Source organism: Equus caballus, chromosome 5 (genome assembly GCF_041296265.1).
Source record: "Equus caballus isolate H_3958 breed thoroughbred chromosome 5, TB-T2T, whole genome shotgun sequence".
NCBI lineage: Eukaryota > Metazoa > Chordata > Mammalia > Perissodactyla > Equidae > Equus > Equus caballus.
This window is the reverse complement of record NC_091688.1, coordinates 61,151,866-61,172,434: the sequence shown is the minus strand read 5'-3', so window position 1 is coordinate 61,172,434 and position 20,569 is coordinate 61,151,866. Positions and strand designations below refer to the sequence as shown.

Here is a 20,569-nt window from a genome sequence, read left to right as displayed (position 1 = left end):
AAGCCTGTCTGGCTCTAACGGCAGTGATCCCTCCTGCTGGCCCCCGTGCTCCTCCGGCCTGGCTCTTCCCACCACCTAACACAGGGGATGGCACATAATCACTTTTCAACAATTACCCTCTGAATGAATGAATGTTAGAAGTCGTAGAAGTCATACTTTAAAGATATGAAGTGCAACCCACACGTTTGATAAATGAGGAAACAGGTCTAGAGCAGTCTGGTCCCCAGGCCCCTTAACTTGCTCAGTTAACATTTATCAAGAGGCCAGCCCCGTGGCCGAGTGGTTAAGTTTGCGCGCTCTGCTTTGGCAGCCCAGGGTTTCACAGGTTCAGATCCTGGGCGTGGACATGGCACCGCTCATGAAGCCATGCTGAGGTGGCGTCCCACATGCCACAACTAGAAGGATCCACAACTAAAAATGCATAACTATGTACCAGGGGGCTTATGGGGAGGAAAAAGGAAGAAAATAAAATAAAATCTTTTAAAAAAAAAAAACATTTATTGAGTGTGAACTGAGAGCTGTGTGCTCAGTTCAGATCGATTTTTGCCTTCAAAGAACTTAGCCTAAATTCGGAATACAGATATCTTAAAGCTAGCTGACAGTTACCGAACCCTTAATACCTGGACTTGGCTCTACACACATGAATTACTTTAGAGCTTACAGCAACCTTATAGGTAGTCCTGTTAGTTATCTCCACTTTACTGAAGCAAATTGAGGCTCAGGGAGGTTACAGAGCTAGTGTTGAGTCTGGCACCAGAACCCAGACAGCAGGACTCTGGAGCCCCTGCTCTTAGATGCTGCTCCCACCAACTCCTCACATAGATAGTCATAATACAGGAGGCAGTTGCTGTAGTGGGGCCTGTGGGCTGTGGGATACCCAGTCATGGAAGGCAGGTGAAGTGTTCAAGATAAGCTGATCAGTAGACTTTAAATGAGTTGGAGCTACTAGAGGCCCACAGAGTTACCGAAACCCCAGGAAGGTGGTGGTGGTGGTGAAAGAGGGGGTGGGAGAAGGAAGCAGTGGCCAGATCATGAAGGTCCTTATATGCCATGCTCAAGAGTTGAGTGTCGATTTTGGTGTAGGTGTAGTAAGGAGCCACTGTAATGTTCTCTCAGGGAAATAACCAACTCAGATTCACACTGTGGAAAGGTCACCCCAACTGCTGTGTCCCTGGCATATTGGGGGACGCAGGGGGGTGGCCTGGAGACAGAGCCGGGAGATGAGTTAGGAGGCTGCTGTAGTAAAGAACTAAGGTAATGACAGTGGAGGTGGAGATATGCGGACAAATATGCAATATATTTTTAAATATATAATCAACAATACTTAGTGACTGATTAGCTTGATGAGGAAGAGATGGAAGCCAAAGGTGAACAACTCCAAGATTTCTAAAGCAGCTGAGCTGGTGCCCAGCGAGATGATGAACCAGGAAAAGGAACATGTTTGTGAGGCAAATGATGAATTCAGTTTGAGGTATGTTGAGCTGAAGTGCCTGTGGGATGTCTAGGAGATGTTTGGGAGATGACTGGGATATGTGGGTCTAAAGCTCAGGAAAGATCTGGGCTAGACACCCTGATTTGGAAAACACCAGCAGGTGGAGTGAAGCCACAGAAGTGGATGAGTGTGTGTGGAGTCGGAAGGGCAGAGGGTGGAAGAAAGAACCTGGGAACACTACATTTTCAGGACTTTTCTGCTGTTCTTTCCACTACCCCAAAGAGCTTTTCCTTACCTTTTGGTTTCAAGTCAAAATAAAGGAAGACACAGACCTTTATCCATCTGATTTATTTACCAATAGCTATAATTTTGGATCTAACTGACACCCCTTCTTCAGTTAATTTGCCGCTAAAGAAGGTCAGGGAGACAACTTCAGAATTTGCACTGGAAGAGGGGTAAACATGGAGAGGCTGGCACGGTGATAGGAGGGTCAGGGCTGAGCCCCTCAGGAGTAACTGCCTGGCCCTCCCAGGGGGATGACGAAGACTGAGATGTCATCCCCGGAACCCAGCTTGTTGTTGGGGAGACGCCAGCCACGATCCCGGGGGGTGCCCCGGGCCCCCAGGACCAGAGCTTGGGCCAGAGCTGTGTACCTGCCAGGAGCATATGTGCACATTCATGTACCAACATGTATATAGGAAGATAGACACACAGGCCCTGATGTGGGTCCCCGAGCATTGCTTCCCTTGCCCCACCCCTTCCTTCCCCACTGTTATCCCCTTGCTGCCATACAACCCATACCTGCTGGGGTCATTGGGCTCATAGGCCGACAGGACCTTGTCCACCGTGGTGGCTACCTCACAGTCACTAGTGACATCCCACAGTCCATCTGTTCCCAGGACTAGCACGTCGTCTGGGCAATGCTCATACTGCGTCAGGTCATACACTCGCACCTGATAGGCAAGAGGATGGAGAGGGACCACGGGGATAAAGGGACCTGGGGGGAAAGCCAGCCTGAGACCCCCAGAGGAGGGAAGGTGTGGTTCGGGGCCCCCGTAGGGCTCACCTCAGGGAAGCAGGAGAGGAAGGGCTTGATGGGCAGGGTGGAACTGCAGACCTTGAGGTTGTGGTCTCCCAAGCCCCGGGTCACCCCGATGGTGGCCATCACTCGAGCCTAGAGGAAATGAGGAGGGGGTGCTGCTATAGCCCTCTCCCCGACTCTCTGGAACTGAGGACCCCTCCCAACCCTACCCTCAGGTAGAACCTCCACCTCCCTAGAGAAGTTGTGGTGGGTCCTCTTGCCCTCTCCCACCTCTACCATGGAGTTTACCTTTTTGCCCTCCCCACAGACCAGAGGAAACCTGAGATCCTCCAGCTCGATCTTTTTGTAGGCCCTGGGAGGGGGGAGTAGAAGAGGCATCACCTAGGCATCAAAGCCCCTCTCCCCTAGGAGCCACTCCCCTCACACAAACCCCTTAGAAGGGCCACATCCCCCCAGCTCCCAGCCTAGTCCAGCCTCTGGCTTCCACCTTGCTGCTGGTGAGGGATTGGTTGTGTTGCCATGGGAACGGGCCCCAGCTCTGAGGGAAGTGTTACCAGCCGGTCATGTTCTGGTCCCTGTACAGCATCCTCTGCCCCAGCTCCTTGGGCTGAACTCTGCGGGGAAACTCAAGGTGGGTGAATTCACCACCCAGCAGCTCTGGTTTCAGGAAGCCCTGGGGTTGGGAGTGGGCAGAGAGAGCAGAAGGGCCAGGGGGGCATTAGGCTTACAGCACACCTTGGTGTAGAGATGATGTTAATCACAGCAGACCCTTAAAAGGAGTTTACTATGTGCCATGCACTGTTCTAATATTAACATATATTAATTCATTTAATCCTCACAACAACCCTAAAGCAGGAACTATTGATGCAAATTAAGGGAACTATCAAAGGTCACACAATTAGCAAAGTACTTGAACCCAGATTCAATCCCCAGCAGTCGAGCTCCAGAGCCAGTGCTTTAAAACACTAAGCTGTACTGCCTCTCAGGGGCCTTTGCTGTTTCCTTCCCCATCCTCTGAGTCCACTTCCTTCCTCACTTGGGGCCACAGTGGGAGCCCTGGAGCAGCCCACGAACTTCCTGCTGCACCCTCCACCAGCTCAGCCCTCCATAGTTTGCAGAGCGGCCTTCCCAGTAAGCTCCCAGTAAGGAGCTGTCTGTGTGGTGGGAGTTTGAGAGTTCTTGGGGACATAGGGTACAGAGAGGTAAAAGACTCAACAGAGAACGGGAGTAGAGAGTTGGTTCCTACTTACAAGCAGCTGAAGACGCTGGCGCTCAGTCTCCGGGGTGAACTCCCGGGACATTGGGATGATTTCACCATTCCGGACAATGATGGCTCTGCCCAGAAAAAGAAAAGGTTTGGGCTTGGCTTTCCTCAGCCCCCTCATGGAGAATTCCAGAAAGACTAGGCCCTCTCCATAATGACCCTTAGGATCCCTCACCCAGACCCCTATATTTTCTCCCCTTGTGGATATTTCAGGCCTTTCCCTATGTCTGTGATCCCTGCTGACCCGCTCCAATATGATTTTTAGCACCTGCCACCTCACTCTCTTCTATTCTCCCATCCCAGAGAGTATGACCCCTGTAGCCATTTTCAAAGTCCCCCCTCCATACCTGCTGTCACCTGCATTGGCCACATACACTTTGCCTAGCAAGTAGACCACAACCAGTGCACAGCAGCCCCCCTCCACTTGGTGGCCACGCCGCTCCCGGGCCATCTGCTCATCCTGCCACGTGAGGAAGGGTCAAAGGGGGTGGATGAAGAGGAGGTTCCAGGCACACAGCCACCCACCCTCCATCTGCAGAAATAAACTGGCCCAGCCAAGCCACACTGAAAGAGAGGAGGGAAGACATGGGTATAACTTCCCCTTCTCCTGCCCTCTGAACTAGGCTCCGCTCAGGCTCTCAAAGGTGTTGTGAATTCCCCGGGGTCACCCCCTCAGGCCACCCGACTCCCATACAGAGTTGACCAGAGTGTCTGCTTAGCAGGCCCTTGGCCCAGACTGTCCACTCACCATGAGCTGGAAGGCATTCTCAATGGCTCCTACTACCAGGCTTTCATGGGTCACTTCCTTCTGCGAAGACCAGCAGGACTGAGGACCAACCAAGTGAGAGGAATCAGAGGAAATGGGGGCCCCTGGGGTGGACGGGAGGCAGAGCGGAGGTGGCGAGGGGTCCTGGAGTATTTCTACCAGGTCCTTTAGCTGCTCCCGAATGTGGCGATGCAGAAGCCGGGAGGCCATTTCAGCAGCTCCGCCCCCTGCATGCCCATCAAACAGGCCCCAGTAGTAGAAGCAGAGTCCCTGGTGGAGGAAAAGCTGGAGATGAGTGTGTTTGTGAGTGTGTGTATGTGTAATGCAGGAGAAGAGCAAGACTCTGGACATCCTTATAAACATCAGAGAGGAGGTCAGAGCCTGGTAGTAAAGGCAAATTAGATTTATTCACTTATTCACCAAAGGCCTACTATGTGTCAGAGAAAGGAAAGCATCAAAAAACCAAACTCAGAGGATAAAAGATAAGAATAAGTATTGGTAATTAATTAAAACATCCATAAATTCATACGCATCTATAGTTTAAGTGGAAAACTAAACATTCATACGGACATGGTAGAAGATAACTGATCAATGCCAGATAAAAGTTCTATTCCAGAAGATGGAAAGTCAGTGAATTAGGAGGTATGTCTTCCACATGTCTCAGATTGAAAACTAGATGCCTGGAATCCCTGAGGAAGTGTCACTGTGTGTCTGGAGGCTAGGAAAAGGGGTGGGGGCTTACCTGGCCTCGGCTAGGCTCCCTCGGTGCCCCGGAAACACTCCTCCGACCTTCCACATACACCACTTCACAGCAAGCCTGGTCCTCATTGTGCCGGCTCTTGCCAGCGTTGATGACCCTGCCAGGCCAGAGTGACCACATCAGGTTGGACACCAGACCAGGTCCTGGAATAACCCCCACCTTAGACACACACACCCTCTCTGGCCTGCTGGCCAAGTTGAGAAAGGTCACAGCCACCTGGGATCCAGGCCAGAGGGAGGAAGAGAAGGGAGGCAGGGCAAGGCACAAGGAGTACTGTCTGGGTGGCAGGCCCTACCGTCTCCTAGAAAGACGAGCAGCAGCACCTGCCTGCCTCAGTTCCCCCATCCCAGGCAAAGGGGGGCATCTCTAAGGATACTGCTGGGGGAGGGTCTGCATAGGGGGCAAGAGGTTTTACTTCCTTTTACCAAGACCCTACACCCCACCCTGAACCCCAGAGAACTCTTCTAGTACCTTGTCCACAGCACCCCACCCTCATGGGCATGACCACCCTTATCCTAAAACCATTCAGTGAAAGTTTTTGCTGCTTTGGCAATGAGGAAGTGTTCCAGCCCACATCGGGAAAGAGGAATTGAAATAGGGTAGGGGAGGAAGCCCACCTGGACTGCGCAGCGGCCACATAACCACCAATTCTTCCCAAATAGGACGCTAAAAGAGCTGCTTGTGGGGCCACGGGCCCACCAGCCACCACCCTCAGCGACCTCAGAGGCCCCATCTCTCTCAGTGCTCCGCTTTCCCAGCAGATGCATTAAAAATACACGCAGTCTGGTAGCAAGCCGGCTGCTCCCGCCACTCCGACCGCTCCGGGCCGGGGATCCACTTCCTCGCCTGGCCAGCGCAAGTTCACCCGCCGAGGGGCGCTCAAAGGGGACCCTCCCGCTTCCCCGGGCGGCCCCCTCCCCCGTCCCTGGGGAAGACTGCGGCCGCCTGGTGTCGCGGGCTATTTCTGGGTGTGGAGGGGGAGGGGAACGGTAAGAGGAACAGGGAACTGGGGCGCTGGGGTCGGGAAGTCCAGGAGCGAGTCTTCCTAGCCGCCATCTGCCCTATTAAAAGGGACCCCCAGCTCCTTGAAACCCCTCCTCCCTTAGCCATTAAACGACAGGGCCAAGACCGAGAACTGGCCAACTCATCCTTCTCTGGCCCTCCACCCTCGGGCTCCGGGAGGGAAGAAGGTCCCGAGGCGGCGCGGATGAGGGTAGTCAACGAGCTGGAAGGTCCTGAGGAAGGCTGCACCCGACTTGAGAAAGGGCTGGGAGGGAGTGCGGCTCAAAGCCCAGAGGACTGCAAAGGTCCTGGGAAAACGAAACTCCTGGCACGGAGCGCGGCGAGGGGAACGCATCCCAGGGCTCGAGATGCTGAGGTGGGGAGGGGGTAGGGGTGAGGTTGCCACCCCAGTTAGGGAGCCCCTGGGGGCGCTCACTCGGCGTAGCCTGTGCTCCAGGGCAGGCGACGGCCAGTGTCCGGAGGGCTTTGCACAGCCCGGCCAGCGTGGTCGTCGGCGCGTCGCAGCCCCCCTGGGCTCAGCTGCAGAAAGGTCGGTCTGGAGAAGCTCGCTCGAGCCTCTACTGTCTTCGCGGGCGCCGCGCTCCCGCCCCTACTCCTTGCCGGAGGGCTCCTGGGCTTTTCTGGAGGGGCGGCGGGCAGCGCGGAGGTCGCGTTGGGTAGGTCCGGCGACTTGGGGCGCGGAGGCGGGGCGCCCCCGGAGCTCACCAGGTGCGCCACGGCCGAGCGCACCCGGTTTAGCATGCTGCCTCCCTGCCCCGCCCTCGGCCGTGGCCCCGCCCCTAGGCAGGCCCCGCCCCCTAGGGCCGGCGGTGGGCGGTGCTCGGTCCTGCCGGTTCTCCGCTGCCATTGGCTCGCGCCGGGCAGGGCCGGTCCCCGGCAAAACTTCCTCCCACTTCGGGCCACCCCAGGAGCCGCCCAGCCGGCTCGCGGCCTCTTCCCCGCCCCGTTCCGGCTTCGCCCTGCCTCAGCTTCTTTGGGGAAGAAGGGTCTGCTGTTGTTGGAAGGGGACGGAGAGAAGGAAACCCTATTTCAGTCGTGCTCTGGATTAGAATCAGCTAGAACTTCCCCATTGTGACGGGAGGGTGGTGTCCCCTCGCCCCTCGGTTCGTTGTGGCCAGCCCACCCAGAGGGTGATGGAGCTGATGACCTCACAGCGAAACCAGCCGCCTCGGCGACCGCTGAGTGTGAAGCACCTGGTGTGACCACACCTCTGGCTGGGGCTGCTGGAGAGAGAGTGAGGGCGAGCGAGCTGGTGCTGGGTGCGGGAGTGCGGGGGATGGGAGTTGTAACAACCCAGGCTGGAGCCACCACCCTGAATTAGGGAGCGGAGGTAAGGTCCTGGGCCCCTGTCGGCGGTGTTCCCGGTGAAGACCACCTCTAGATGTGGGAGAGCGGTTACCAGTTCGACTCCACTTTCTTTCTCAGGAGCCAATCTCCCCCCACATTTGGACCTTACCTGACCCCAGCAGGACTAGTTAGTAAGGATAACAATAACAACAACTACTACCGTTTGTTGAGGACTTACTACATCATAGGCCCTCTACAAAGCACTTTCCATGTATTAGGCCATGTATACCTCACACCAACCCCTCAAGTGGGTTTTATTATGTTCTTTTTACTGATAAGGCAGTACTGGAACTCCTTTCATTTTACATGACTTGCCTCAAGAGGTCACACAGCCAGTGAGGGATTCACATTCCCTCACAGGGATTCACTGTCACTCCCTGGACAGCCAACTTGATTCTGTGTTAAGAACCAAGCTGATCTGTGGGTCTGACAGAGGAAGGGTTAAGGAGGTGAATGGCAGAGAGAAGGGGTGGGGGGTGCCTTCTCTCCCACCCTCCTCCTCCTCTTGAGGCCGAGGCTGAGGGCAGTCCCAGGATGCTGAACAATCTCTGTGGCTGCCGCCAGGGGGAGACAAAGGCCAAGCTAAGCGCCTGCCTGCGGGGAGGATGGTACTTATGGTGGAAGAGGTCCGTACCTAAACCTGGTGTCAGGGAATTGATCACTAGGCCTCCAGAGGAACCTCCTACCCCATGCATGGTCCAGATGGGGACAAGGCCCTTGTGGTCCTAATGCAAGTCAGGGGTAGCCCTCAGGGACCCCTGGCACCCAGCTGAGGGTTGGGACTCTACCTCTGAGCTCCGCTGGCAGAGTGCTGCCTGATCATAACCCTCTCCGTTCCCTGGGCTAAACTGTGCCCCTAGAACGGGTGGCTTTCCTGGCAGCTTCCACATGAAAATCTCAATAGTCATTCAGGTTTGTAGACTTGTTATAATTATGCCTGCACTCTGAACAGAGACAGCCAGAGAAAAAGAAGTCATGAGAAAAAAAATCAGACCCTAAGGCACATACAGGCAGACCGGGGGACAAAGAACATGCTGTGCTATGAGTATTTCCCTCCTGTTTGAGAAAAACTGGAGCCAGCTCTAAGATAAATGGCATAAACAAAGGCAAAGATTGAAGAAAAAAATATAACATCCTGGCTATTTTTATTATTCAGTGTTTCTGGGACAATTTACTTACCACTTTGCCGTGTCACCCAGCTCCCTAAGCCCAGCTCTTCAAAGCACACACCAGGGTGTGGCTGCAAGTGGGCCACAGAGCCAGGACCCAGATACCCCCTGGCTCCAGCACCAGATGGTCAGCAGGGACGTCATCGGCTCCCTTGGGCTCCAGAACAGCCCCCTGACCATACCCAAATCCTAAGGCTCTCCTCTCCCTGAAACTCTCACCTCCTATTCCTGGCATCGTCACACCTCCTCCATCCTCAGACTGCCCCAGAACCTGGCGGGAAGATCGACACCTCTACTTGTCCCTGAGGCAGCAGAGAGGAAGAGGGAGAAGGAGGCAGGGTGGGAAGAAGCAGACTTGTGAGATGCTCTGCTCAGAACTGAGACTCTCTGCTCTGGCTGGCCCTGCGGGGGGGGGGGCATAAGGCCTCAGCTAGAACTGGGGATTGGGCATCCTCAAGACGGGTCCCCTTATCCCCGGCCACACGCAGTGGCTCAGGGCCCAGAAACGGGCTTCTTCCCATTGCCTCTCTCCTCCCCATTACTCCAACTACAAAGCCCTCTTAAACCATACGGAATGTCCCTCACTTTGAGACAAATTCACAGACCACCTCCTTCTCCCATTTGTCTAATACTGTCACATCTAAAATCTTACCCTGTAAAAGAATTATAAAATTGCAATTATGTGGCATTTTTTTTGATTAAAAAGTGGGTCTCAGAGTTTGGTTCCTAAGCTGGGGGTCACACCCACCATTCATAGGGACCACTCACAAGCCTATGGTAGCCCTCCTGCCTGCCCGCCTCTACCCTCATACCTCCCCTGGGCCTTCCTGTCCCTGAGGACGCCACTCCTGGGGTAGAGATACTTGCTATTCCCGCCTCGATTTTAACAGCGGAGGGTTAACATATCAATCTAGACGAGCGTTGTAGACTAGAATTTTGTGCAAATAATTGGAATATTCTATATCTTTTCTGCCCAATACAGTAGTCCCTAGCTCCATGTGGCTATTGAGCACTTGAAATGTGATGAGTGCGAATGAGACATTTAATTTTTTAACTTTATTTAATTTACATTTTAATTTAACCACATACGGTTAGTGGCTACAGTATTGGACAGTGCAGTCTAGAATCTTCAAGGCTCAGAACCCATGAGGGTCTGAGCAATCACTCCTCGCGCTCAGCGCACCGCCCCCCCCGCCCCGTCCCCTCGTCCCCTAGTCCCCAGAATCCCCAAGACCTCGAGAGTTTTGAGGGCCCTCACGGAGTTACCCGAGCCTGCACCGCGAAGAAGTCCAACCGGGCGGGACCGCGGGGGCCGCGGGTCTCTCTGCCTTCGTCTCGCCTCGGCCGCCAGGGGCCGCTGCGTCTCCCCCCGGCCGGCCAAGCGCTCCGCGGGTGGCGGCGGCGGGGCCCGCGCGGGGCTGGTGAAGCGAGGGCGGCCCCGGCGAGAAGGAGGCGGCGGCAGATGAGCGCTCCCCACCTGCCGGCCCGAGCCTCGGAGGGACCCCGGCTGAGCTCTGCAGCGCCGACGGGCCCGGAGCGGGATCAGGCATGACCATGATCCCGGTTTGGCCAGAGCCCCGCTGCCTCGGGGACACAGCAACTTGGTAAGGGGGACAGGGCTCCGGATTAGACAGCACCCGAGCTGGCCGCTCCAGCGCGAAGTCTGCCTTTCCGAGTCTTGGTCCCGGGCTTCGAGGCCGGGGGAACCTCAGGCTGGCGGTGGAACCGGTGGCACCGCCGTGGGCCGGGTAGGTCTCAGGCGTGGGGGCTCAGAACGTGGAGGGAGTGGGCCTTGGGGGAGGGGAAGGTAGGGAAAGGTTAAGAGGGCTTGTGGATTCCATTCGCAACCCCAGGCTGCTAGCAGACTGCTAAGTCAGCCTCAACATAACCTGGATTGGGGTTTGGGGAAAACGGCCTGGGAAACTGAGGCAGGAGTGTGGAAGCCCCAGAACAAATCCCAGAAGCTTCCTTCTCCAGCTGTCTCTGAGGGAGGGAATAGAATGCCAGAGAACCCAGCTCAAATGGCCACCCCCAGTCTTTTGGGTCTTGGGGTTCACAGGAGAGATGAGAGAGCTGGATTGGAGGGTGTGGCAGCTCAGAGAGAAATGGGATGGGGACCACCAGAAAGAAAACAAAGCTGCGTTTGTAAGTATCAAAATGAAGGTTGTGATATGGACAGGGAGAGGAGACACCTACTCAGGAAAGAGGTACATCTAGAAGGGCCCATAGAGTACACCCTTTCCTGGGGTGCTGGCACCATTTCCTCCATCTGCCCCCATGGTCCTCTCTGGGCTCTTACTTGGGGGAGCTGGGACACAGGGCTCCCCGTCCTTCCTGGGCCCCACCATCCTACCTGCCTCAGTTCCACCTCCCTTTGCAGGCTGAGGGAGGGAGGAGAGGTCGTAGGGAGAAATGGAGAAGCCCTTGGGGCTGTGGCCTCTGAGGCTCAGAGACCTGGAGGACCCCCCTTCTAGCCTTCAGGAGTGGGAATGGGGCGAAGGCGGCGGAGCTGAGCCAGCTCCATATGAGTCCAGGAAGCAGGTGCGACGGGGAGAGGAGGAGGAGGCAGAGAGGATTCAGGACCTCAGGGGCCTCTTCCAGCAGCGTTCTGTCAGATTCTGCTCAGGAACCCTTCCCTGGCCTTCAGCTCCCTCCCAAGGCCAGGGAGGTGAGAATGTTGATTCTTAGACACCTCCTACCGTCAGCCCCGCTTCACTCTGGGGACAGAGAGACTCCCTCAGGCCACTCTTCTCATGTTCCCTACCCTACATGTTGCCAGAATCTGCAAGGACCCCTGTGAATTCCCAGGGCAGAGGAAGGCTCTGCCCCCTGCCCTGGCATCTTGGGGAACAGCTTCACAATTGGGTTCTACTTCAGTGCCCAGCACACCCGCTTGACTTCACCCAGACCCCGTTCACCCCCTGCAGGACCATGGGCTCCCTCCGTCCTTTATACAACCTCTTAAGAATCTTTCCTACTTGTCTAGGTAGAGCGAGTCTGAGGCCAGTGGATGAACAGACAGAAGCTGAAAGATCCCAAAAAAGGTGAGTGAGGAGGCAGTTGAAGAGGGAGAGTTGAAGGAGGGAGAGTGATCCGGCATCCTATCCAGGGGAGCATCAGGGTCCTGGCATTTGGTTTGGCCTCTGGTGTTCCCAGCACTGTGCTGGCACCTGAAGGAGCCCAGCGATGCCCCAAGGGGTCAGCAGTGCAGCAGACGGGGTGGTCCAGGCACCTTCTATGCCTGGACAGCTCCCTGCCGCTCTGTGGCTCTGCTTTCCTGGGATTCCCTCCATTTCTAGCCCACCCTCTGCAACAGATCTGGAAAGCCTAAACTATCAACGATGGAGGAGTAGAAGGAATGAGGAAGAGAGCAGAAGCAAGGTGATGCAGTGGGACTAGAGCAGGCTTCTGGGCTCTGCCACCCACGTGCTGCCTGGCCTTGGGCAAGTCATTTGACTTCCATTAGCCTTGTTTCATTTCTTCCTTTTCAAATTTAAATTTGTTTAAATTGAATTGCTATTACCTGCCCACGGTTCAAAACCCAAAAAGTGAAAGAACAATAAGGAGAAAAATAAATCTCCCTTCTACCTCTGTCTCCCAGCCAACCATTCCCCTTCTTGGTGGCAATCAATTGTATTAGTTCTTTTTTTAAATATTTTCCAGAGCTAGCTTATGCATATTTGAGCAACATATAATCCCTTCCTTTTACACATTTTTTTTTTAAAGATTTTATTTTTCCTTTTTCTCCCCAAAGCCCTCCTGTACATAGTTGTAGGTCCTTCTAGTTGTGGCATGTGGGATGCTGCCTCAGCATGGCCTGATGAACAGTGCCATGTCCGTGCCCAGGATTCGAACTGGCGAAACCCCGGGTTGCTGAAGCAGAGCACACGAACTTAACTACTCGGCCACGGGGCTGGCTCCCCTTTTACACAATTTATGCACAGCACCCTGCACTTTGCTTTTTTCCCCTTAATAGTGGGTTATTGTTGGACATCGTTGCATGCCTCAGTACATGAAGCCTTTCCTCCTTTTTACAGCTGCCTAGTTGGGGCTGCATTTGTACAGATGCTCCACAGTGTGTTTAGCCAGTCCTTTATGATGGTTGTTTAGGTCGTGTCCAGGCTCTTTGAGTATCAGTCTGCTCATCTGTAAAGTGGGTACACATAATCCTCCTTTGTAGTTCAGTTGGGAAGTCTTCAAGAGCATATTTGTGAAGTGCTCAAAAACTAGGTGTCAGCCTTATTGTTCACCTCATGTCACAGCCCTTCATGGGACCGTATCTGGTTCGTTGTTTAAGACCCTTCTTCAATGTCACTTCCTCCATAAAGCTTTCCATGCTTCTCCCAGCAGGACAGTCTCCCTTCCTGCTCCCTTTCTACTGTGGCCCTCACCACTTTCCATAGAGAGTGTGCCGGGCTGAGACTGCCTGGGGATAAGGTGTGCATCCCAGCCACCTCTGTGCCTCCCAGCATGCCTGGCACAGAGGTGCTAGAGCTGGGCACTGGGGGAAAACCTGCCTGGAGTCTAGCAGGTGTCACTCTCTCTGCAGGATGCATGACAGGGCTGCGCAGAACTGGAGCACTGGCGGCTGGCTGCTGGCACTTTGCTTGGCTTGGCTGTGGACCCTCCTGGCCTCTGCTTCCTTGCAGCCTCCAGCTCCCACAGGTTTGAAGGAGGTGGTGGGGCCTGGGGAGGGGGTTTCCCAGGATGCCTGGAGAGCTGGACACCACCCAGCCCCGTTCCACAGCAGGCAGATCTCCAAGATGGATTGAAATCCACAGATTCTAAAGGTTCTGCCTCCTCTTTTGTTCTTCACCCAGAAAACTCTGCCCACTCTGCTCTCCCAGCCTGGAGAAGGCATGGGCAGACCCATTGCTCACCTTCCCTTCCAGGCTGGAAGGTGTTCTGCAGGGAGAGAGGCCTGAGGGTGGGGGCTTAAGTCTAGCATCCTGGCCTAATTCTGTGGTTTTCCTTCTGGGATGGCTAAAGCCTGTGTAAGCGGATGATCCTCCCCACGCATTGTAAGCCCCCGGGGCCCTTGCCCTCACCCAGAGGAAGCAGGGGAGGTGGGGGTTGGTGTGGGACTCCATCTTTCTTCTGCCCAAGGGCCAGGCTCTGCCAATAGGTGATGAGTGTGGCCTCCCTGGGGAGGAAGGAAGGACAGGAACATTGTGAAGCGGCAGAGAGATTTCATCTGTCTCCTCCTCCCCTGCAATTGAAAATCTCTTAAACACCCCTCCCCTAAGCTGGGAGGAGGGGTTTGAGAACATCCAGGGAGGGCGGGAGGCAGGCAGGGTTGCAGGCCTGGGCTGGGAACCTGATCCTGCGCTGGCGCCTTCAGTCCTCGTGAAGCAGGGCACCTGTGAGGTGATTGCTGCTCATCGCTGCTGCAACCGGAACCACATCGAAGAGCGCTCCCAGACTGTGAAATGCTCTTGCTTTTCTGGCCAGGTGGCTGGCACCACGCGGGCAAAGCCCTCCTGTGTGGACGGTGAGTGAGAGGCCAGGACCCGGGAGGAGGGCCTGATCAGAGAGATAAGAAGATGCGTCTAGGCCTCACCATCTGCTGGGGATACAATTTCATACCCATCCCAGGGCTTCTGTGCTCAGAGTCTCAAATGATGGGGTAACTTCTGCAGGGGAGAGGGCAGCTGTGACCATCCCCGTTTCACAGATAAGGAAGGGCCCTGGTATGCGCTCGCCTTCCCTCATCCACGCCCACTGCCTGGCACATGCACAGACGCATTCCCTCACACACATCCTGTCACACCTCCCGTCAGACTCATTGCCGTACACTCACTTCTCTGTCACTTCTCCAGACATGGAATTCCTCACCTACTGCTCCTTCCCAGGCCTCTTACACGTGCCCTCCTCTCATTCTCCAGCAGACTTTACCCTCCTCTCTCATGGACACATGTGTATTGCTCACACGTGCATGCCTTCATACCCACCCCCTTTCCCACGGCGCCACCCATGCTCATTTGCTCATGCTCATGGTGGCACTGTAAGCATGCCCGCTTGTGCTCACATGCACGCCTGCTTGGCACTCTTGGTCTGTAGACCCCTCCAAACAGCTCGCAGACTTGTTCGCGTACACCTAGGGAGCATGTTGAAGACTGTGCCTCTCTGCTAATGATGTGGTGGCTCAATTCACGGGTTGCCTTAGAGACGACTTCCCCTGCCTTCCCCCTGTGCTGTCTTTGATGAGGTGTCGCTGTCACTGGGATTGAAGTTGATGCGGTTGTGTGTTCAGGCCTTAGCCTGAGTCCTGCCTCTCTGGGCAGCCCAAGTAGGGGAAAGACAAGGGGAAAATGCAGGGCTCAAAGCCCGGGGTGTGTGCAAAGGTGCACTTCATTCTACATAGACCCCCTGGACTGCATGCTGCACTTGCAGGGGGCTTAGAGCTGCCTCACTGCCTCCTGCTCCCACAGCCTCCATTGTCCTGCAGAAGTGGTGGTGTCAGATGGAGCCCTGCCTGCCGGGGGAAGAATGTAAAGTGCTTCCAGACCTTTCGGGATGGAGCTGCAGCAGCGGACACAAAGTCAAAACCACCAAGGTATCCAAGGATGGACACTGCATCCCCCCACTGTTCCCCCTTCACCTAAGCTGCTAAAGGTGGGAAAGGGGGCACAAGAGCCTTGAGGGTCTAGGATGTCAGTGTCCAATGAGATCTGCAAACCGTGTGAGCACATCCCCGGACAGTCCCGCCGAGTTTGTCCTAACTCTGGGGACCCAAGTTAGGGCCTCTGGATTTGAAATTCTCTGTGTCCTTATGGGCAAATTCCTGATGCTCCATGTGCTTTGGTTTCTTCCTCTGCCTAGAGCAAGTTTGCCTCCCAGAAAATGTCAGGTCTATAAGAACAAAGTAGAGAGTTGAGGAAATTATCTAGATAATTCAGTGGCCAATCTCTACAGTAGCCACTCTGCCCTCCTCCCCTACACAGGCCCCACTCCCACACTCCCATGATTATTAACTTCCTACAGCTCACACCTGCCTTCCTCTAGTCCAACTGCCGTGACAGCACCCGAGAGGATTATTATTTTCATGGTTTGCTGCCTGCCCTGCAGAACAAGGGTAATTAAAATTTTATCAAACTCGTTAGCAATTCCACGTGTATCACGGTTAATCAGTTGCATCGCTGTGTCATCGCCATTTGTACACATGAGTGACACTGTGGGGCAAGCCAAAACTCTACCTCTGCCTTCCCTCCCCACCACCGCACACAGCAAAGGAGCAAACAGAAAAACAGAGAAGGGAAGGTGGCCCTCGGGGTTCTGAAGAGAGCGGAATTCTCCTAGAGCACGGAACAGAGGGAACTACAGCAAGAAAAAGTATGGCTGCATATAAAGTAGAGCTTCCTGTCTGCAGGCAGGTGAGGGAGACAGCCATTCTGAGGATATGGGAGAATAGAAGAGAGTGAGACCCACCACAGATCTTGTGGCATTTGCCACCATGTGATAGGTTTGGGTTTGTAGCACTGTGCTGGCCCTTTGGATGGCTCTTCTGCAGCAAACAGTGTGAGGCGCACCTGGTTTATGTCTGCAAGGGACCCCCTCCCCCCCCGGCCACATTTTCCCAGTCTGGACTGCTGCACGGGCAGGGGATGGGCAGCAGCGGCCTCTCCGTGGCCTGCATGTCCTGGGGAGTCTTGGGCATGCTGGGATGGGATAGGCCTTCCCTTCTCTAACCTTCCTCCATTACTTGCTTGCTAGGTCACACGATAGCTCTTGGGGTCATGGCCTGGACAGGACAGCCTGACTGAGCCACAGACTGAAGAATGGTATCCGGTTATCAGCCAGCAAATATGGAGATTCTCTTACGTGGACACGCGGCCCTGCCAAATGCAGCATCCCTCTTCCAGGGGCGTTTCAGTTAAGCTGCTCAGCAGAGGTGGACAGATCTCCAGCCACATACCTAGTGTTGTGCTGTGCTCTGCCGGGGCACACAGAAGAAGGTCAAGATACAATTCCTGCCCTCGAGGAATGTCCAGTCAAGTTGGAGAGTTGACAAAAGACAATTTAGATAAGTTAGATTAAAGCGTGTGGTATCAGACTGTGGCTTCTGGGCCATATGCTGTGGGCGTGTTGGGGGCATGGGGCTGAGACTCCCACAGCTCTTCAGCCACCCCCTGGCCACAGGGCACAGAGACAAAGGTCACATTCTCTCCCTACCACTTCCCTTCCTCACATCAGTCCAAAGACCCCAAAAGCAGCTGACATACTGAAGGAAAACCTGCTCCCCTTATGCCAGACCAGCTGGATCTCGTTTGGATGGGACTGGCTTGATCTGGGGAAGGAAAGCAGAGATGAAGCCACACAACTTCCCAGCAAAGCTTCTGCAGAGGCATGGCCTGGTTTGGGCTACTCGTTGGGTAGGGGATGGACAGGACCTTAAAATCACCCCCATACAAGCTCCTCAGGTTTTTGTTTATTTGCTTCTTTTCAAAGATGAGGAAACTGAGTCCTGGAGAGGTGAGGTGACTTGCTCAAGGTCTTACAGCGTGGGCTCCCAAGTCTCTAGGACTGCTGCCCTTTCCGTTAGCCTGGGTGCTGGGACTCCAGCCTGGACGTTCCATGTGTTGTTTTCATCTCAAGAACAGGAACCTGCAAAGAACTGGCTGGACAGCAGAAACATTTTTCTTGAGAGAGGCTAGGGCAGGCATTTTACCCTAGCTCACTGTTCTCCTATCTGAAATAATCCAGAATACACACCAGGATGCAGGGCCATTGGATCGCCGCTCTGCCCTCAGCCCCTAAAATTCCAAACATACCCATGACAGCCCAGAGGTCACTCAGCCCAGTTATGTCTGGGGCACTCTGAGCTGGCAGCCCCATTGCCCACCTCTGCCCGTCTCTTCTGGAGTCCTTAGGCTGTAACTCTTAGAGGCTCTGGCTCCAAGAGGGGGTCTGAGTGGGGTCCAGGGCTGATCAGAGTCCTCTCCCTTCAAAGGCCATGCTGGGCGGGAGGGGATCCCCTGCTGGGCTGGATGGAGCCTCTGTCTCAGACTGAGGGCTGGGACAGTCAGGCTGACACACGGGCTTCAGGGACTCAGAGACGCGGGCTACTTGGATATCTCATCAGGAAGAGAATGACAGCCTCAGTGACTGCTGGGATCAGCTGGGATCACTGGGATTTCAGGGTGTGGTGGGGGCCTTGAGGGGAGGGCTCTCAGTAGAGATCGACCTGGACAGGGCTGAAGTCTGACCCTCAGAGAAGGTGAATGAGACAAGGGATTGAGTCTGAGTCTCAGCCTCTCCCTTCTCTCCCTCCCTCACCATGTGGTAGAATCAAGACTGTTCACCCCACTCCAGGGTTTATCTTCTTGTTTTTGTTTTGTTTTGTTTTTGGTAATGGGGTGAACAATGATGCCACCTTCTCACTAGACTGTAAATATCAGAACTCTGAAACTTTAAATCTCTGCAGGTAGTGGGGTCGTCGGAGATTAGGTCAAAGATTTTCATCACCTCCTTCAAGGCTGGGGAATTGATTAAGGGGTTGGTAAACTTTTTCTGCAAAGGGCCAGATAGTAAATATTTTAGGTTTTGCAGGCCACATATGGTCTCTTTGGCATCTTTTGTTGTTGTTGTTTGTTTTGTTTTAAAAAAAAAAAACTTTTTAAGAATGTAAAAATTATTCTTAGCTCGAGGGCTGTACAAAAGCAGGCCCCAGGCCATTCTTGGAAGGTTGTCAGCCCCAATGACTCTTTGCAGACCGGCAGTGTCTGCAGCTGGGGACTGCCTCCCAGCCTCCTAGCCTGCCTTCAGTGCAGTGGCAACCTGAGCGTGAGGGCTGGGTCGGGTTCTGTTTTTCTTCTAATGCTCCTTGAGAGATTGGTGAGTGAATTATTTAGGCTACGAATGAGACAGCTTTAGCAGTCAGACAATAAGAGCCTGCTCTCCTGGAGGCCAGGCTGTGGGCTTTTCCACTCCCTCCCCACCCGCCTTGTGACTGTCCCGGAGGAGGGGAGAGGGCTCCAGCCCTCTGCCTGTCTGTCTGCTGCATCCACAAGCCTCAGGGCTTTGAGCTGGGGGATGAGCCTGACAGAATGGGGATGATGCTGTACGAATTCCCCCAGGCTGCCAACCAGCGCCAGCCCTGCCCAGCTGACATCCTGCTTCCCTGACCTCCCTCATCTCTGCTTCCAGAGAAGACCTCCTTCCTTTGGCACATGCTGGGATTTGCTAATGCATTTTTTTAATCCCTCAAAGCCTCTGTTTCCTCCTGACCTATTCGTATATGTATTTGGTGGGCTCTGAGAGGTGTCCCTTATATGGCCAGAAGAGTCCCACAGGGCGAGGGGTGGCGGAGAAGGGAAAGTATCCCACCTCCCAACACCAGCTACCTAGGGTCCTCTTTCCAACCAAGTCAACCTCTGTGCACATTTATAGCTGCTTCAGTGCAGTTTAGGAATGCAAATTAATCTCCCTGGAGCATAGGGGTCCTGGAGACATTTGTCTTCCTTTCCCCCCTTAGTAGGATGCCATCTCAGATTCCTGAAGTTAGCTGCTATCCCCACCTCCTCAGCTGTGGAGGCCTCAGGAAGGTTGCCAACTACAGGAGATTGTGTGGCTAATTTCTGTGACCTCCTGGCAGTTTCATTAAGGTCTGTGAGTGACATCCTAATTAATGGCCCCAGACAGTTCCTAGAGTTGAGGCTGCAGCTTCTTAAAATTACAAGCTTAGAGCTAGAAGGGATTTTAGAGATCAGTTCGCCAACTCTCTCATTTGATAGATGAGGAAAGGGAGGCTCAGAGAGATTAGGTAATTTGCTCAGAGTCGCACAGTAAACTGGTAGCGTGTCCTGCCCAGTGATCCAGACAAGTGCTCTTTACATCACTGCACACTGCCTCTTTACTCCAGTAAAGACAGGGAGCCTGAAAAGAAGCCAGGATTTTAGCACGGATGAATGTGAAAGATTCTCATTCCAAAATCACCCACCCTGTCAGTGCAAGGGGACAGAACGAAGAAGAATGGGAAGCATTTAGAAATATATACACAGAAAGAGGGAAGTAGAGACAAAAAGCAGGAATTGAGATCACTCATTAAGAAGAACATCAAAACACCACAGCACAGCACGAAATAATTAAAACTGGTGCCGCATCCAACACAGTTGATTTTTGTCCTTCCTGCAGGAGACAGAATGGAGCGCCTATCAACCTTTGGAAGACCTGTGAAGCCAGTCTTGATGGCTTCTGGGCTCTTTAGACCCTACGGTGGGGGTCTGCAAACTACAGCCCATGGGCCAAATCTGGCCCATTGACTGTTTTTGTAAATAAAGTTTTATTGGAACATAACTATGCTCATTTGTTTATTATTGTCTATGACTACTTTTCTGCTATGACAGCAGAACTGAGTTTGCAAAGAGACCATATGGTCCACAAGGCCTAAAACATTTACTATCAGACCCTTGATAAAAAACTTTTACCAACCCCTGCCCTAGTGTGTTTATTGAACCTTTCTCAGTACACCCTTACAATCTAGAAAATGATGACTCTATGTTGTATTTCTGGGTTTGGGAGTTTTTTTTGGAGGATATGCTTGTGTCCTCTTTAATCCTTTCCAGTGCTGCCTGTGAGATCTAACAACCAAAGAAATGAAGACCTAAAGACTAAGACAGAGGCCAAGAGAAAGACTTGAAACACATACATCAGTGTTTCCCTAACATGTTGTCACACCCCAGATCAGCTCAGTTCATATTTTCCAAGTTCACGTAACTTCTTTTAAACTTAAGGAAAGTGACTGCATGTGCACCCCTGTATGAAGAT

The 20,569-nt window shown here is 53.7% G+C and overlaps 2 protein-coding genes across 12 annotated transcripts; one reads left to right on the top strand and one right to left on the bottom strand.

Annotated features, from left to right (window-relative positions):
* Window positions 1-1,765: 1,765 nt before the first annotated feature.
* Window positions 1,766-7,394, bottom strand: PPM1J (protein phosphatase, Mg2+/Mn2+ dependent 1J). 7 transcript variants are annotated; one of them, XM_023641390.2, is made up of 11 exons: window positions 6,703-7,290; window positions 5,247-5,361; window positions 4,664-4,774; window positions 4,487-4,564; window positions 4,086-4,198; window positions 3,725-3,809; window positions 3,029-3,147; window positions 2,763-2,826; window positions 2,499-2,606; window positions 2,234-2,385; window positions 1,766-2,085 (listed from the first exon to the last, which is right to left on the bottom strand). In XM_023641390.2, the coding sequence occupies exons 1-11, from the start codon at window positions 7,026-7,028 to the stop codon at window positions 1,938-1,940; spliced, it is 1,419 nt and encodes a 472-aa protein (XP_023497158.1). In that variant the 5' UTR covers window positions 7,029-7,290; the 3' UTR covers window positions 1,766-1,937. The 7 variants fall into 7 exon arrangements, with proteins under 7 accessions (XP_023497158.1, XP_023497157.1, XP_001917903.3 ...); XM_023641389.2 differs by having other exon boundaries at window positions 4,664-4,789; window positions 6,703-7,077; XM_001917868.6 differs by having other exon boundaries at window positions 4,487-4,774; window positions 6,703-7,394.
* Window positions 7,395-10,162: 2,768 nt separating this feature from the next.
* Window positions 10,163-20,098, top strand: TAFA3 (TAFA chemokine like family member 3). Of its 5 annotated transcripts, none has more exons than XR_011439293.1 (8): window positions 10,179-10,407; window positions 11,790-11,847; window positions 13,353-13,468; window positions 14,145-14,294; window positions 15,235-15,359; window positions 15,788-15,878; window positions 16,031-16,176; window positions 16,517-16,856. XR_011439293.1 is itself a non-coding variant. In XM_023641397.2 (7 exons), the coding sequence occupies exons 2-7, from the start codon at window positions 11,216-11,218 to the stop codon at window positions 16,526-16,528; spliced, it is 717 nt and encodes a 238-aa protein (XP_023497165.1). In that variant the 5' UTR covers window positions 10,163-10,551; window positions 10,863-11,215; the 3' UTR covers window positions 16,529-16,856. The 5 variants fall into 5 exon arrangements, 3 of the variants coding, with proteins under 3 accessions (XP_023497165.1, XP_070124594.1, XP_070124595.1); XR_011439292.1 differs by lacking the exon at window positions 10,179-10,407 and adding an exon at window positions 10,417-10,555 and having other exon boundaries at window positions 11,794-11,847; XM_023641397.2 differs by lacking the exons at window positions 15,788-15,878; window positions 16,031-16,176 and adding an exon at window positions 10,863-11,471 and having other exon boundaries at window positions 10,163-10,551.
* Window positions 20,099-20,569: the final 471 nt, after the last annotated feature.

Excerpts from the sequence above, each read along its gene's own strand:
- PPM1J (XM_023641388.2), bottom strand. The coding sequence starts at position 7,028 with ATGCTAAACCGGGTGCGCTCGGCCGTGGCGCACCTGGTGAGCTCCGGG. Across the intron at positions 3,810-4,085 it reads GCCAATGCAGGTGACAGCAG|AGCCATCATTGTCCGGAATG; the intron begins GTATGGAGGGGG and ends TTTTCTGGGCAG. Across the intron at positions 2,827-3,028 it reads GACCAGAACATGACCGGCTG|GGCCTACAAAAAGATCGAGC; the intron begins GTAACACTTCCC and ends CCCCCCTCCCAG.
- TAFA3 (XM_023641397.2), top strand. The coding sequence starts at position 11,216 with ATGGAGAAGCCCTTGGGGCTGTGGCCTCTGAGGCTCAGAGACCTGGAG. Across the intron at positions 13,469-14,144 it reads GCAGCCTCCAGCTCCCACAG|TCCTCGTGAAGCAGGGCACC; the intron begins GTTTGAAGGAGG and ends TGGCGCCTTCAG. Across the intron at positions 14,295-15,234 it reads AAAGCCCTCCTGTGTGGACG|CCTCCATTGTCCTGCAGAAG; the intron begins GTGAGTGAGAGG and ends CTGCTCCCACAG.